Genomic DNA, 16342 nt, shown 5'->3' with positions numbered 1-16342 from the left:
TTAGGGGCAAACCTGTCCAAAACCTGATCTAAAATGTCAGGTTTGTATCAGTACTTCTCAAATATATACATATTTTTTTGCCGTACTGGAATAAAGTGTATTTGCACATCCACTCAGTGGGTGGCAGTGGCGCTCTCATTTTCAGACTGCGCGCAGTATTTTTGAACTAAGGAAGAGCACTCAGCGCACACAGAAAACAGATATGACGAGCAGTGTGCCACCGCCGTTTTCGAAAGCCGTTTTCCGACCGGACTCACTCACGCAGTCTTGTCCGGTTCTCACGTCGCCGCCCGAGAAGTGGTATTTTCGGCTTGGGATCGTCACGACGACCGCCCTCGCCAACGGTTCTCCCTCGGCCGCCGAGAATGCGCTTTTTTCGGGCCGTTTGCCTTCTGGCTTTGACATTTAATACAGTGGTAGATGAGGAAAGACCACTGTTTACTGTGTCTAAAAATGATTATAGCGGACAGCCGGAAGCCAAATAAATTAAGACGCCACTTAAAGACATTAGACCCCAATCTCATTGATAAGCCGCTTGGTTGTTTTTCAGCGAAAACGTGCCGAACATTGCCAACAATCGTCCCGCTTTGTCCGTGTTATATCAGTAAACCAGTGAGCACTGTTAGCATGCTCAGTGCAAAATAACCCCACACCATTGCAAACTGGAGGTGATATTGTGAGCAGCGAGCAGCGAAAATAAAAACTGTCCTTCTTTCCAAGACACTTTTTTTTCTTCGGTTCAGTTTTGTTTTTTTGGTCAAATTTTTTGGCATATAGTCCTCATGAGTTAAAGTGCATGTGACACGAAAAAGCATGTTTATTTCATAATACACGTGGTATTTTATACTTCTGAATGATATGGACCGCTTGGATGTGTGTGGAAGCGATTGCTATATTTATTTAGTTTTTTGAATCCAGCGCCATGAAAATGAGTGACTTCCGGCTTCGGTCTTGCATTGAGGAGGAGGGCGCTGTGACGTGTACGGTAGAAGACGTCCTCTTCACGCTACAGTGTACTGTTGTGTATGAGGACGAAGGATTCAGCTGATTTTGCGGATTAATACGTTTATTTTTCGCATCACACCAGCCAAACGGCTGCAGAAAAATTATTCTGTATGAGGGAGAGGCGTATGCGCCTTTTTGGAGTTTCAAAAGGTTCCCATTCACCATGGATATTTACTGTGGGACCATTGGACTGACGAGGAAGTGAGTAAACATCTTGTTTAGTATTGTCAAATACAAATACAGCGATTACAAAGTAAACACTACAAACTTTCTTTAAATAAAGGACTACTTACGTTTGATCATTGATAGGCATGTAAAAAGCTCTCCTCGTGCACATTAGCAGCACGTTAGCTGCACAACAACTGCAGCCACCCTCCTCCGGGGAACGAACTGTAAATTGCTCTCCGCCGGGAGGTTTGCCGATCCGCGAAGACAATCGACAACCCAGTCGTCATGTCAAATAATCCAGGATAGTTATGTGTGATTTTCCGCTTCGAAGACTTTGAAACATCACTCGGTTCGGGTTAGCATGTCGGCTAGCTTTCACGCCTTTTGGTTTGTTTACATTCTTCGAAGCCGGGGAAGGGAAATGACATATGTCCGATTTAGGTGTCATAAAATATCGTTTGGGAGGTGCGACAGTAAAGGTGAAGTCGACAATTTTGACCATTATGGAGTAATTTTGCCATGTCGTCCTGAATAAATGCATTTTTATTATTTCATATTCCATTTAGCACAAGACTGTTATTTGTCATGACCATGCCATTTATTTAGCAATTGGGGAAAATACTTGGATAAAAAGAATATCCTGTAAAAATATTGAAATAAAGAGACAGAAACAATGACATTTTGCAGCTCTCTTCGTCGCGTTTTCCTCGTTGTGAATAGTTCCCCCTCGACGGGCTGACTGATCCTTCTCAAGCCATTTATATAGCTATTGGGGAATAAAATACTTGGATAAAAAGAATATCCTGTAAAAATATTGGCGTAGAGAGACTGAAACAATGACATTTTGCGACTCTCTTCGTCGCGTTTTCCTCGTTCTGAATAATTCCCCCTCAATGGGAACATGGCAACCGATGAGCCCAGTCTCCCGCTGATGTCATCTACCTGTTGGGGACACTAAAGCCCTATATTGGTAGGCGTGGCTAACCGGCAGATTAAAAGACTAATTTCTCGTCATCTGCGCTTATCTAAATTGTTGTATATAGTCGAATCATCTCAAAATATGATTCTAATTCACATAATAATGCTATTTAAGACTTTTTTTTCTCCTTTCGTATGCTCTTTAATGTTTCTAATCAATTAGAATTTATTATTTACTGATTTTATTTTTCAGTATCAAATGGTAAAAAATGTACCTTGAATGTATTTTTACAGTTTTGATGTCACTTTTTTTTTTTTTTTTTTTTTTTTTATTCAGGCAAAATGATGCGCGTTAAGTCTTTTCTATTACAAACAAAACAATGTTAATAAAGTCATACTTTATAAGTCAATCTCTTATTTTCTCAAAAAAAAAAAAAATAAAATAAAAAGGATACAATGTGAGGCAGAGGCGTACTTATAATAGTAATATTATAGACAAATGATACTATTTACAGTGGCAGCAGAGTTTGGGGGGGGCTTGAAACATTTACGTCTTCCTTGGGGGGTGCGTAACAGAAAATAATTGCGAAGCACTGTGCTAAATCAAGGCCAAAAGTCTTGTAATCTGGAAAAAAAGAAACGATTGAAATAGAATGTTTCTTGAAACTTTCAAAAGCGAAAAAAAATATATATATATCTTGTCTAAGTTGACATTTTCAGGTTCAAAGATATTTGAAATTAGTTAACATTAATTCAGTATTGGGTTAGGAATAAAAAGTCTCTCTACTATACTATATATACTATGCCTAAACCCTTGATAATTTTGCTGAATTTTCCATTTTTTTCCCTATTCTCATAAAGTAATAAGAAGCACATGAAGCTAAACCATTCCAAATAAAGAGAAAGGACGTCATCTGTAGCATGTCTAATGAAATGTTAACATTATTTTCATATGAAACAAGAAAAGCAGAATGGAATAAACCCTTTTTTAATGCTTTAATCACAGCGAAAAGGAAGATGGTTTGAATGCTAAACTCAGATGTCTTCCTTCCATGCTCTTGTGGATTATGCGGTGTTGCAGAGGTCGGTCTCGCAGCACTTTCCTCTGGCGAACATGTTCATAAAAAGGCGTGGGCACATAAATTTGCTCACGCAGCGTTGTATAGGGAATTCTGGAGACAAAGAAAGCAATTTGACTGTTGTACTTCGGGGCTGCTTTGCTACAACTAGCACTGGGTGCCTTCAAAGTTTTTCTTTTACATTAAGGCACGCGACAAGAACTTACTGCCAAAGAGTTTCTTGACTCCGCACACTTCGCCATCATCACATGTTTCCTCATTGTTACAGCTCCTAAAAAAACACTTTTTGCATTTCAGAGCATCACCTAAGGATGGAGGTAGAACAGGTTAAACTTGGTACATTAAACGCACTGTGTATCTTTTACCCATAATATATCGGTGAATTGAAATGAGTTTGTCACGGGTATACTTCCAAAGAGTTGACATATATATACATCAAGAATTGGAGGGATAACTAGGTACATAAAATAAGTACTCATAAAAAAAATATTAAATCTTCTCATCTTCTGTACCGCCTAGCCTCACGAGGGTTGCAAGGGTGCTGGAGCCTATCCTAGCTAACTATAGGTAGGATTAAGGGTACACCCTGGGCTGATTTCTAGCTAACTATGGGTAGGATTCAGGGTACACCCTGGGCTGATTTCCAGCCAATTGCAGGGCACATGTAGACAAACGTTTCGCACTCGCAGTCACATCTATAAAGAATTTTGAGCATTCAATCAGCCCATCTCGCATGCTTTTAGGATGTAGGAGGAAGTCTTTAGCTTTGCAAGCATGACACACCTGTCTGATAGTCATTCATACAACCTCAAGTGGGGCTCTGGTCCCGCTTCACCTCTTGGAATTCTCCCGCTTCCACCTTCCTCTCCCCTTTCCACCTGGGCGTCCTCCTAGGACCTCGCGGTTCGCCGGCTAAGCATCGGAGGTGTTGCAGCCTCCGGGTGGGGGTCCTCTCCAGCCCCGGACCTAGTGGGCAATGGGAATCGTACTGGGCTGCGTCAGGCAGGGGGTTGCAGCGTTGGCTGGGAGTCCGGATGGGTGGGTGGTGGTGGGGGCAGGCACGAGGGGTGGTGACGCAACTCCTCGTTCTTTCCCTGAAGGCTAGTAGAGGGGGGCACGCATTGTCTAGGGGACGCACCCTGGGTCCTGGGGACATGGCAGTGGCCCATTTGCCAGAGATTAGCGGAGTTGAGGGGAGAGGGACGTGCCACACTCATTAGGCCCCACACCGAGCGCTGGAGACCAAGGGATACCCACCCCACGGGCAGGGGACAACAAGCCTTACCCTAGGCCCCATGGGCCCCGGCAGGCCCTGCTGACGACCCAGCCGATAGATGGGCAGCGGCAGCCGCCACAGCCCCAGAGCAGAGGACCGGGCTGGAGACAGGCCAAATGGGACAGACCCCACCCTCAGGCCGGGAGGGGCGCCCGGTATGACAGCAGGAAGGACCTAACTGCAATTTTCTTAACATGCTTACATGGGTGATATTGGACACCCAAAAGGACTGCTTCCGGCCCACATTTTATTTTCCATGCCGCTTATCCTCACAAGGGTTGCGGAGGTGCTGGAGCCTATCCCAGCTAACTACGGGCAGTAGGCGGGGTACACAATGACACCTACAACTAATGACGCACACACTGATACCTGGACAATTTTAGAGTGTTCAATCAGCCTACCACGCATGTTTTGATGTGGGTGGTAACCAGAGTCCACGCAGGCACGGGGAGAACATGCAAACTCCGCACAGGAAGGCCAGAGCACGGGATTGAACCCTTGATCTCAAAACTGTGAGGCAGACGTGCTAACCACTTGGCCACCGCGCCACCACATTTTATCCACCTCAGTCTTTTGTCTCTTGAAATGTTAACGTGATTTTCATATGAAGACTGAAAATGAAGCAAGAAAAGTATACTCACCAACTGTAAGCAGCAGGGCGAGGCTCAAAACCAAAACCAAGCACTTCATTGTGTTGTACTCAACAGTTTGTGGTCGTTTCGTCTACTTCAGTGTCGTCTCTCCAATGATGACTTGGTTGAAAAGTCTGCTTTTATAGAACATATTCCTTTGAACTAAAAGTGTTTACAGACTCTTCTAATATCCAAATGTGTTCTCTGAACTTTTCTGAATGAGATCAATAATTCGATCATCATAGAGATGAGTCAAATATTTACAATTCTACATATTCATCGTTTTAAAAATGTTTTGATCTTTTATTGATGAGAAATGATTCTCACAGCCAATGCTGATATGTCTGCAGACAGCATAGAAAAACTAAGCAAATAGTTTTTCTTCGACTATCATCAAGTAACATTCTGACATATAAATTCTTAATTCACGAAGAATGAGAGAATATGTGCTCACGAAAGCTTTTTTCGAACATTTTTAATGCTTTCAACACAGCTAGATGAAAGATGGTTTGAATCCGAAACCTAGATGTCTTCCTTCCATGCTCTTGTGATTAGCAGAGTTCTTTGTTACAGCCAAAAATACTTGGGCATATTGATTCGTTCATGCAACGAAGTACGTGTATCCCTGAAGGAGACGTTTATGGTTTGGGGCTGCTTTGCTACAACGGGCACTGGGTGTGTTCAGTATTTCCGTTTGTTATAGTAGTACACACACGTCACAGTTTGTTGCATACCTCAGTACAGGGGAGTGTTGTTTTCGTCATCAATGATGAAATGTTGATTTTTCTAGGACCTTCAAATATACGTCGCAATAAACAGGCTCCAATTCAGTGCCCACGAGTGGTCCTCCTGTCGCGGACTGCACGGAAATGGGCTTTTGTAAAGAGCTAGTTTCGGGCGTTAAGTCTCCGCTCAGCCAGCAGCGGGGCTGGCCCCTCCCAAACAAATGCCGAGTGAACTGGAGTATACAAAAAATGCGTAAGGGAAAATTAAACCACGAAAGTGAACTGCGTGTCAACACAAGCCACAGAGGCGCTATCAGTTTCACTTTCATGACTTTTTCACCTGTCATGGAGGAGACGAGTATGTTTTGGGGCTGCATTGCTACAATGGGCACTGGGTGCCTTCAATATTTACTTTTTGTCATGACAGGGTGTTGTAGAACCCACACGTCACGGTTTGTTACATATCTCAGTACAGGGCAGTGTTGTTTTCATCAACAATGACGAAATGTTCACAGATTTGTCTAGGACCTTCAAATATACGTCGCAATGATAAGCTCCAATTCAGTGCCCACGGGTGGTCCTCCTGTCGCGGATTGCACGGAGATGGGCGTTTGTACAGAGGTTGTCTCGGGCGTTAAGTCTCCGCTCAGCCAGCAGCGGGGCTTGCTCCTCCCAAGTAAATGACGAGTGAACTAAAGTATACAAAAAATGCGTAGGGAAAAAAATTAAACCAAAAAAATGTGAACTGCGTCTCACCGCAAGTCACGGAGACGCGATCAGTTTCACTTGCATGACTTTTTCACCTGTCGAAATTGTCGCCACTTCAAGGAGACTCACGAAACAGCTGCCCTGAGACTCGCAATGTTCCCTCTAATTTTTCATTTGTCTGAGCAGACACACAAGCTCTCTGAGCACACTGTGGACCACGGTGAGCAACATCAGATGTGCACACTCTGGCCACACACACCAGTATTACGGCCGTCGCGTTGGTGTATCCAATACACCAATCGGAGTGTAGCGCTGACACATTACTGCAGCGCTGACAGTGAAACTACAATACGCTTCTGTTGAATTTTTAATTCCCTCGGCAGGGTCCTCGAGGGTGCATGGTAGTTCGCCCAACCAGTCCACATGTGTTTTGTGGATTTGGAGAAGGCGTTCGACCGTGTGCCTAGGGGAGTCCTGTGGAGGGTGCTCCGGGAGTACGGGGTACCGAGCCCCTTGGTAAGGGCTGTTCGGTCCCTGTACGACCGGTGTCAGAGTCTGGTCCGCATTGCAGTAAGTCAAATTCGTTCCCAGTGAGGATTGGACTCCGCCAAGGCTGCCCTTAGTCACCGATTCTGTTGATAATTTTTATGGACAGAATTTCTAGGCGCAGCCGAAGCGTTGAGGGTGTCCGGTTTGTTGGCCTCAGCATTGCATCTCTGCTTTTTGCAGATGATGTGGTGCTGTTGGCTTCATCAAGCAGTGACCTCCAACTCTCACTGGGGCGGTTCGCAGCCGAGTGTGAAGCGGTTGGGATGAAGATCAGCACCTCCAAATCCGAGACCATGGTCCTCAGCCGGAAAAGGGTGGCATGCCCTCTCCGGGTTGAGATCCTGCCCCAAGTGGAGGCAGGCTGAAACTTATCGTGTTCGTTCATGTTTCGTCTTCAAATATTTTATCAGGTTCGAGGTATTGAAACTGGCCGATTTAACTCCACATCTCGAAACTTTCAGGCCGCAAATCTTGCATGACGCCATTGATTTTAATTGACGGGATTTCTATTTCGAAATATTTCCCGACCGCCGCCATTTCTCCTGGTTTGTTTTTCCTCCATATGAAAAAGCACCTTGTCATTGGTCAGGAGTGGCTATTGGCCCGCTCTCATTCGTCTGGAGCAGGCCAATAGCGATAGCTGCTTGGTGTTCACGTGTCATCACACAACACAGAGACACGGAGTGTAGTGAGCGCCAGGAGGAAAAAAGGCTGCGGTCAAATGTTATAATAATGGACCGGTAAATGGTATCGGCGTCTTTTTTTGTTGGTACTCGCCGATACCGATAACCCCATTTCGGGCCGGATCGGCGCCCCCTGCCGATACTAGTATCGGTGCATCTTTACATAAAAGCATGACTTTGCTCAAAAACAACTCATTGACGGCAAATGAAAGACAAACTGCTCAAAAATCCTTTTCAAAAGTTTTTCATGCCTTCAACATAGCTAAAAGTAAGATTGTTTCAATTGAACGTCTTCATTCAAGCGTGTTGCAGAGGTCCGTATCGCAACACTTCTTCCTATAGAAATACTCTGCTTCGCATTCAGCTTCATCCATGCAAGCTCGTCGATAGTATCGTCCATGCCTCGCTGCAAAAAAGGGCAATACGTGACAAGTTCAGTGTCTCGTTATTTGGGAGTTCGGATTTTAGGCACGTCTGTAGTGGCCACTTACATGGCAGGGAGCGCAGGGTGGCGCAAATTTGACCTTCGTCACATGTTTTTTTTAGGACAATCGAGTTCATTACGACCACGCCACTGCCAGTGATTACACTGGTAGCATTCGAGGGCGTCGCCTAAGAGTTTCGGGGTAACAAGTTTATTCTCCTGATAATTCAACTCTTCTCATAATATGAAAGGGAACCCCGGATTGAAAGACTTGTAGTTTTTAAAAGATAAACGTTATTATGAGTTAAAATAGTTTTGATATTAAAACTACTCTTGATGTTTTCGTTTTTATACAATTTGGAAACTACTTTAAAGGCATCCTCTATTTTTAAGACAGGTAATTCTTAAAAGATAATGTTAGTATGAGTTATGATCATTTGATATTAAAACCCCTCTTAATGATTTTGTTTTAATAAAGTTTGTAAAATTATTTTAAGTGATAGGTCGCCATTCTTGTTACGTCGCAGTGCGTGACGTCACTGGTCCCGTTGCCTAAATTCCAGTTCCACTAGTTAGCTTTCCCAACATGTCCTCAGTTCTACCCTTCCTATTTGAACCAGATCTGAAAAGTGAAGAGCAGGACAGCACTGTCCGTCATTCACAAGACGAGCTTCAGGGAAAAATGTGTGCAGCAAATACCTGATAAGACAAAAGTTGGGCAAAACTGGTGACGCGAGAGTGTATGCTGTTTGGAACTCCGGTTAGGAGCGAGAGTCCGGTTTTATTAGCAGATATTCAAGGTAAGCATATTGCCTTTTCAAACTTATCCCAATATAATTATGTAGATTGTTAGTATCCAGAGCTGTCGTGTGCTTTACATACAGTATAGGCCGAAGAGCACACCTTGTGTAATCCAGGTCTTGTACATTGGTGTGGCGTGGTAGCTAGGATACATGTATAAAAGTACCAGAAAGGGGAGAAGCTTCCACTTATGCACATTTATTCACAAAAAATAATATTTCCACCTTGACCACTCTTCACTCGGGAGCTCAGCAGTACGCAAACACGCGTTCCCTGACAAACTCCAACATTGTTGCAAGGTCCACGTCAGAGTCACTGTCGTCACTGTAGCGTGCCATAGTGCTTTAATTATTTGGTATGATTTGGGGAAAACTCCCACGAAGAATAGTCAACTAAAAAACATAGCAATACTAATCAAAATCCGCGTTTTTTTACTCACTCGAAGATCCAGGAATTAGACCGATCCCATGGCAATATCGCAGCCGTGATCAGGCCGTCGATTCCATAAAATAGACTGATCCGAAAAGCCGCTGTGGGACCGACGAATAAAAAAAAAAAGGACAGATCCAAACCCATTATTGCAGACGCGATGGGACCGTTCCAGACAATAGACTGATCCCTTACTTGACTGAGGATCCAGGAAAAATGTTCGGGCGCCAGTTGTAACGCGTGGTGGGTAGGATACGTGCATACAGGGACCAAAAAGGGGAAGAAGCTTCCACTTATGCACATTTATTCAATAAAAATAATAATTCCACCTTGACCACTCACTTCACATTACGCCGTCTTGGATTAAAATCCTACAGCGCACGCTGAAGCCAGTGCATGTCCAGAGACGTCTGAAGTTTGCCACTGACCATCTGGATCAGGGGTCCCCAACCTTTTTTGCACCACGGACCGGTGTTATTTGGGTCTTTTTTTTCACCGACCGGTGTTCTGACAAATTTTGCAACCCATCAAAAATTGCAACGATGCGGTTCTGCGCATGCGCGTAACGTTAAACATAGCCGCAAAATGCGCAAATGCGGCGATTCCAAAGTAAACACTACAAACTTTCTTGAAAGAAAGGAATATTACGTTTGATCATGGAAGAACTTGTAGAAAACGTCTCCTCAGATTCATCCTGCCATGTAAGCTTCACACAACAGCTGCACACCGCGCTCACCATTAACGACTTCGCCTTGTCGTTAAACATTAATTAAGAAGCCCGCTTCACAAAGATACGATGTTGGAAATTGTAGCAAGGTTTTCAACGCTCTTGTCGCGATGTCAGGATATTCCAGAATGACTTTAATCCAGAACCTCGGTAGAGTTGTTGTCTCAAATGTACGTTTAATAAAGCCGCCGTTTGCGATCGCTCTGTTTATTCACAAACGGGTCACGAATCCACTCCTTCGCAGTTCGTGGGTCTTCGAGGTTGTAGGCTCGTCAGGTGCCCTTTTCGCCGTAAAAATATTTCCAAAGACACCTGTTTTCCTGTTATCTTCGCTCGTGTGGGGGCTAATTATTTCCGGGAATAATGCGCCGCGGCCTAGTAATACGCTATTATCGAGGACAAGCGCACATAGATATATTATATACACAAACAAGATGTACTGGTAGCAGTCCAATCAGTGGACTTCTATGACAACATTGTAATGTACCCCGTAGTATTATATCTAGAGTAGACAGAGATATTGGTGTGTTAAGCAGGGGCACAGGGTTAATTCGGCCAGAATGCGGTCGTTATTAAATTATTTTTTCTTTGCGGCCCGGTCGCAAATGCGCCACGGACCGGTACCGGTCCGCGGCCCGGCAGATGGGGACCCCTGATCTGGATGATCCAGAGGAGCAATGGGAGAAGGTCATGTGGTCGGATGAGACCAAAATTGAACGTTTTGGTCTAAACTCGGCTCGTCGTGTTTGGAGGAAAACGAAGGATGAGGAACACCATCCCAACTGTGAAACATGGAGGAGGAAACATCATTTTTTGGGGCTGCTTCTCTGCCAAGGGTACAGGACGACTGCACCGTATTGAAGGGAGGATGGATGGGGCTATGTATCGCCAGATCTTGGTTGACAACCTCCTTCCTTCAGTGAGAGCCCTGAAGATGGGTCGTGGCTGGGTCTTCCAGCATGACAACGACCCAAAGCACACAGCCCAGGCAACTAAAGAGTGGCTCCGTAAGAAGCATCTTGAGGTCCTGGAGTGGCCTAGCCAGTCACCAGATCTGAACCCGATAGAAAATCTATGGATAGAGCTGAAAGTCCGTGTTGCCCGGAAACAGCCCCGAAACCTGAAGGCTTGTTATTCGCTTGTTCGCTCTTCCCTCCGATATCACTTTATAAAAAGGGCTTATCTACGAGATGAATTATTCTTGTAATCAAATGATGTTTACGCACTTGTCTCTTATTCATAGACGTTCTTATGTGTCAAATTATGATGAGCTACAAACTCTTTCATATATTAATTTTTCTTAAAAAACTGCGCTCAACTTTTATTTATTCATGTAAATATTAAATAGCATCACCATGTTTTGCTGATCCTGAGGCATTCTTTCAATTATACAGTGGGGCAAATAAGTATTAAGTCAACCAACAATTGTGCAAGTTCTCCTACTAGTAAAGATGAGAGAGGCCTGTAATTGTCAACATGGGTGAACCTCAACCATGAGAGACAGGATCTGGGGGAAAGGAAAAAAAAAACAAAAAAAACAGGAAATCACATTGTTTAATTTTAAAAGAATTTATTTTCCCAATTCTAATTGTATTTTTGAACTTAATTTTCAAATTTTTTGTAATTATTATTATTTTCATGTACTTATATACATGTAGTAGTATTTATTTTTTAAGTATTATGATTCACACTTCTCAAAACATCTACTTGAAAGAAAAAACATGAGATTTGTTTTTAACGTTTTTATTTATTTTGTCAGTTTAAATTTGAAAATACAGGTTAAAACACTGTAAAGTCCTACAATAAAACACAAAAAAATCAATAAAAAGAATTAATGAATGAGTGATGAATGTAATAAATATAATTGAATAAATTGAATTTAGTTAATTAAAAATACATAAATAGGTGTGCTTGTGTATCAATAAATTATAAAAAAATACATTTTAAATAAAATATTTATGTTATGTATATGTATGTTATAGATATTATAATACTATTTTTTTAAATCCCTAAAATTATTTTTTATGTTTGATTTTTTTTTTTTTTTTAATGATTTATCTATATTTTCCTGTTTCTTTTTTTGTTTTTATTCTATAATAAATTTTGGATTATTCTATTTTTATTTATTTTTAATATTTAATTTAGCATTTTTCCCAATTGTAGTTGTATTTTTCAACTTAATAATAATTACAAAAAATTAGAAAATTCTTATTTTCATGTACTTATATATATATATATATATATATATGTGCAGTAGTTTTTTTTTTTTTTTTTTTAGTATTATGATTCAAACTTCTTAAAACATCTACTTTATTTTGTCAGTTTAAATTTGAAAATACGGGTTAAAACACTGTAGTCCTAAAATAAAACACAAAAAAATCAATAAAAAGAATGAATATAATTGAATAAATTGAATTTAGTTAATTAGAAATACATAAATATGTGTGCCTATGTATCAATAAATTAACAAAAAAAAAAAACATTTTAAATAAAATATTTGTTATGTATATGTATGTTATAGATAGTATAATACTATTTTTTTTTTAATCCCTAAAATTATTTTGTTTTTTTTAAATGATTTATCCATATTTTCCTGTTTCTTTGTTGTTTTTATTTGATAATAAATTTTGTATTATTCCTTCTATTTTTATTTATTTTTAATATTTAGCATTTTTCCCATTTCTAGTTGTATTTTTTAACTTAATAATAATTACAAAAAATTAGAAAATTCTTATTTTTATGTACTTATATTTATGTAGTAGTATTTATTTTTTTAGTATTATGATTCAAACTTCTTAAAACATCTACTTGAAAGAAAAAACATGAGATTTGTTTTTAACGTTTTTATTTATTTTGTCAGCTTAAATTTAAAAATACGGGTTAAAACACTGTAAAGTCCTAAAATAAAACACAAAAAAATCTATAAAAAGAATGAATGAATGATGAATGTAATTAATATAATTGAATAAATTTAATTTAGTTAATTAAAAATACATAAATATGTGTGCTTGTGTATCAATAAATTATAAAAAATACATTTTAAATAAATATATTTGTTTTATATATGTATGTTATAGATATTATATTTTTTTAAATCCCTAAAATTATTTTTTGTTTTATTTGATTTTTTTAAATGACTTATCTATATTTTCCTGTTTTTTATTTATTTTATAATACATTTTTTATTATTCCTTCTGTTTTTATTTATTAATTTTTAATATTTAATTTAGCATTTTTCCCAATTCTAGCTGTATTTTTCAACTTAATAATTACAAAAAAATTAGAAAATTCTTATTTTGATGTACTTATATATGTATGGTGTAGTAATTATTTTTTAGTATTATGATTCAAACTTCTTAAAACATCTACTTGAAAGAAAAAACATGAGATTTGTTTTTAACGTTTTTATTTATTTTGTCAGTCTAAATTTGAAAATACGGGTTAAAACACAGAAAAATCCTAAAATAAAACAAAAAAATCAATAAAAAGAATGAATGAATGAATGAATGATGAATTTAATTAGTTTAATTGAATAAATTGAATTTAGTTGATTAAAAATGCATAAATATGTGTGCTTACAGTGCCTTGCAAAAGTATTCGGCCCCCTTGAACCTTGCAACCTTTCGCCACATTTCAGGCTTCAAACATAAAGATATAAAATTTTAATTTTTTGTCAAGAATCAACAACAAGTGGGACACAATCGTGAAGTGGATCAAAATTTATTGGATAATTTAAACTTTTTTAACAAATAAAAAACTGAAAAGTGGGGCGTGCAATATTATTCGGCCCCCTTGCGTTAATACTTTGTAGCGCCACCTTTTGCTCTAATTACAGCTGCAAGTCGCTTGGGGTATGTTTCTATCAGTTTTGCACATCGAGAGACTGACATTCTTGCCCATTCTTCCTTGCAAAACAGCTCGAGCTCAGTGAGGTTGGATGGAGAGTGTTTGTGAACAGCAGTCTTCAGCTCTTTCCACAGATTCTCGATTGGATTCAGGTCTGGACTTTGACTTGGCCATTCTAACACCTGGATACGTTTATTTTTGAACCATTCCATTGTAGATTTGGCTTTATTTTTTGGATCATTGTCCTGTTGGAAGATAAATCTCCGTCCCAGTCTCAGGTCCTGTGCAGATACCAACAGGTTTTCTTCCAGAATGTTCCTGTATTTGGCTGCATCCATCTTCCCGTCAATTTTAATCATCTTCCCTGTCCCTGCTGAAGAAAAGCAGGCCCAAACCATGATGCTGCCACCACCATGTTTGACAGTGGGGATGGTGTGTTCAGGGTGATGAGCTGTGTTGCTTTTACGCCAAACATATCGTTTTGCATTGTGGCCAAAAAGTTCAATTTTGGTTTCATCTGACCAGAGCACCTTCTTCCACCTGTTTGGTGTGTCTCCCAGGTGGCTTGTGGCAAACTATAAACGAGACTTTTTATGGATATCTTTGAGAAATGGCTTTCTTCTTGCCACTCTTCCATAAAGGCCAGATTTGTGCAGTGTACGACTGATTGTTGTCCTATGGACAGACTCTCCCACCTCAGCTGTAGATCTCTGCAGTTCATCCAGAGTGATCATGGGCCTCTTGGCTGCATCTTTGATCAGTTTTCTCCTTGTCTGAGAAGAAAGTTTGGAAGGACGGCCGGGTCTTGGTAGATTTGCAGTGGTCTGATGCTCCTTCCATTTCAATGTGATGGCTTGCACAGTGCTCCTTGAGATGTTTAAAGCTTAGGAAATCTTTTTGTATCCAAATCCGGCTTTAAATTTCTCCACAACAGTATCTCGGACCTGCCTGGTGTGTTCCCTGGTTTTCATAATGCTCTCTGCACTTTAAACAGAACCCTGAGACTATCACAGAGCAGGTGCATTTATACGGAGACTTGATTACACACATGGGATTCTATTTATCATCATCGGTCATTTAAGACAACATTGGATCATTCAGAGAGCCTCACTGAACTTCTGGAGTGAGTTTGCTGCACTGAAAGTAAAGGGGCCGAATAATATTGCACGCCCCACTTTTCAGTTTTTTATTTGTTAAAAAAGTTTAAATTATCCAATAAATGTTGTTCCGCTTCACGATTGTGTCCCACTTGTTGTTGATTCTTGACAAAAAAATTAAATTTCATATCTTTATGTTTGAAGCCTGAAATGTGGCGAAAGGTTGCAAGATTCAAGGGGGCTGAATACTTTTGCAAGGCACTGTATGTATCAATACATTATAAAAAAATACATTTTAAACATGTTATGTATATTATAGATATTATAATACAGTTTTTTTTTTTTTTTAAATCCCTAAAATTATTTTTTGTTTTATTTCAGATTTTTTTCAATGACTTATCTATATTTTCCTGTTTTGTTTTTGTTTTTATTCTATAATTTTGTATTATTCCTTCTGGTTTTATTTATTTTTAATATTTGATTTAGCATTTTCCCATTATTAGTTGTATTTTTCAACTTAATAATGGCAAAAAATTAGAAAATTCTTATTTTCATGAACTTATATATGCCTTCAATGCTTTTAATGTTATATACATTATATTTTTGTAGTCTTGTATATTTGTTAAATATAAATTTAGGCATCACTGAGTCAACTTTCATTCATGCGGTTTTATTAGACACTCTTCTCACATTTTCTCACGTCTCACTTTCCACTTTTTATGAAAGCAGAGTAAAACGAGGCAATGTTCAAGCAAATTCATCCAACTTCCAAATTCATCAACTAACAGTGTTTACAGACCTCCCTCTTATTCAAATATGTTCTTGTTATTCACCCAAAAGCTCCTTTGATGATTTGAATCAAGCAGTTGGCAAAAAGTCAGCTTTATAATTACAGTATAATTTCAACTATTTATTATTTCACTTACTCATGGTTTTAAAAGATATATTTAACTATTAATATTTCATTAAAATTAGAATTGCTCTCACATGCAAAGTCGACTTGGCTGTAGAAAGCGGGATGAAACTTGGTAAAATTAAAGCAAATGAATACAGCAGTGGTCCCCAACGTTTTTTGCACCACGGACTGGTGTGTTGTGGGTCTTTTTTTCACAGACTAGCAATGTGTGGCAGAAAAATATCGTAAATAATATAAAATAACACAACAGGGCTAAAAACGAACGTTAAGTGCAGGAAAATTATAGCTCACCAGACAATGAATGATTCTAACATAAAAATGATAGACATTTCAAATCATAAATATAATTACTTACCTAT

At 39.5% G+C, this 16342-nt stretch overlaps 2 protein-coding genes across 8 annotated transcripts in view; one reads left to right on the top strand and one right to left on the bottom strand.

The window, feature by feature from the left end:
* The window catches only part of inpp4b (inositol polyphosphate-4-phosphatase type II B), a 501746-nt gene that overhangs the window by 140745 nt on the left and 344659 nt on the right, over positions 1-16342 (top strand). The gene's annotated exons all lie outside the window — the stretch shown is intronic.
* Positions 3080-5184, bottom strand: LOC130920825 (long neurotoxin MS4-like). The gene is made up of 3 exons (XM_057844298.1): positions 5088-5184; positions 3377-3475; positions 3080-3263 (listed from the first exon to the last, which is right to left on the bottom strand). The coding sequence occupies exons 1-3, from the start codon at positions 5134-5136 to the stop codon at positions 3157-3159; spliced, it is 255 nt and encodes an 84-aa protein (XP_057700281.1). The 5' UTR covers positions 5137-5184; the 3' UTR covers positions 3080-3156.

This window comes from Corythoichthys intestinalis, chromosome 8 (genome assembly GCF_030265065.1).
Source record: "Corythoichthys intestinalis isolate RoL2023-P3 chromosome 8, ASM3026506v1, whole genome shotgun sequence".
In the NCBI taxonomy this organism is placed as follows: Eukaryota; Metazoa; Chordata; class Actinopteri; order Syngnathiformes; family Syngnathidae; genus Corythoichthys; species Corythoichthys intestinalis.
The sequence above is the reverse complement of the archived record's forward strand: the minus strand, read 5'-3'. Positions and strand labels throughout refer to the sequence as shown.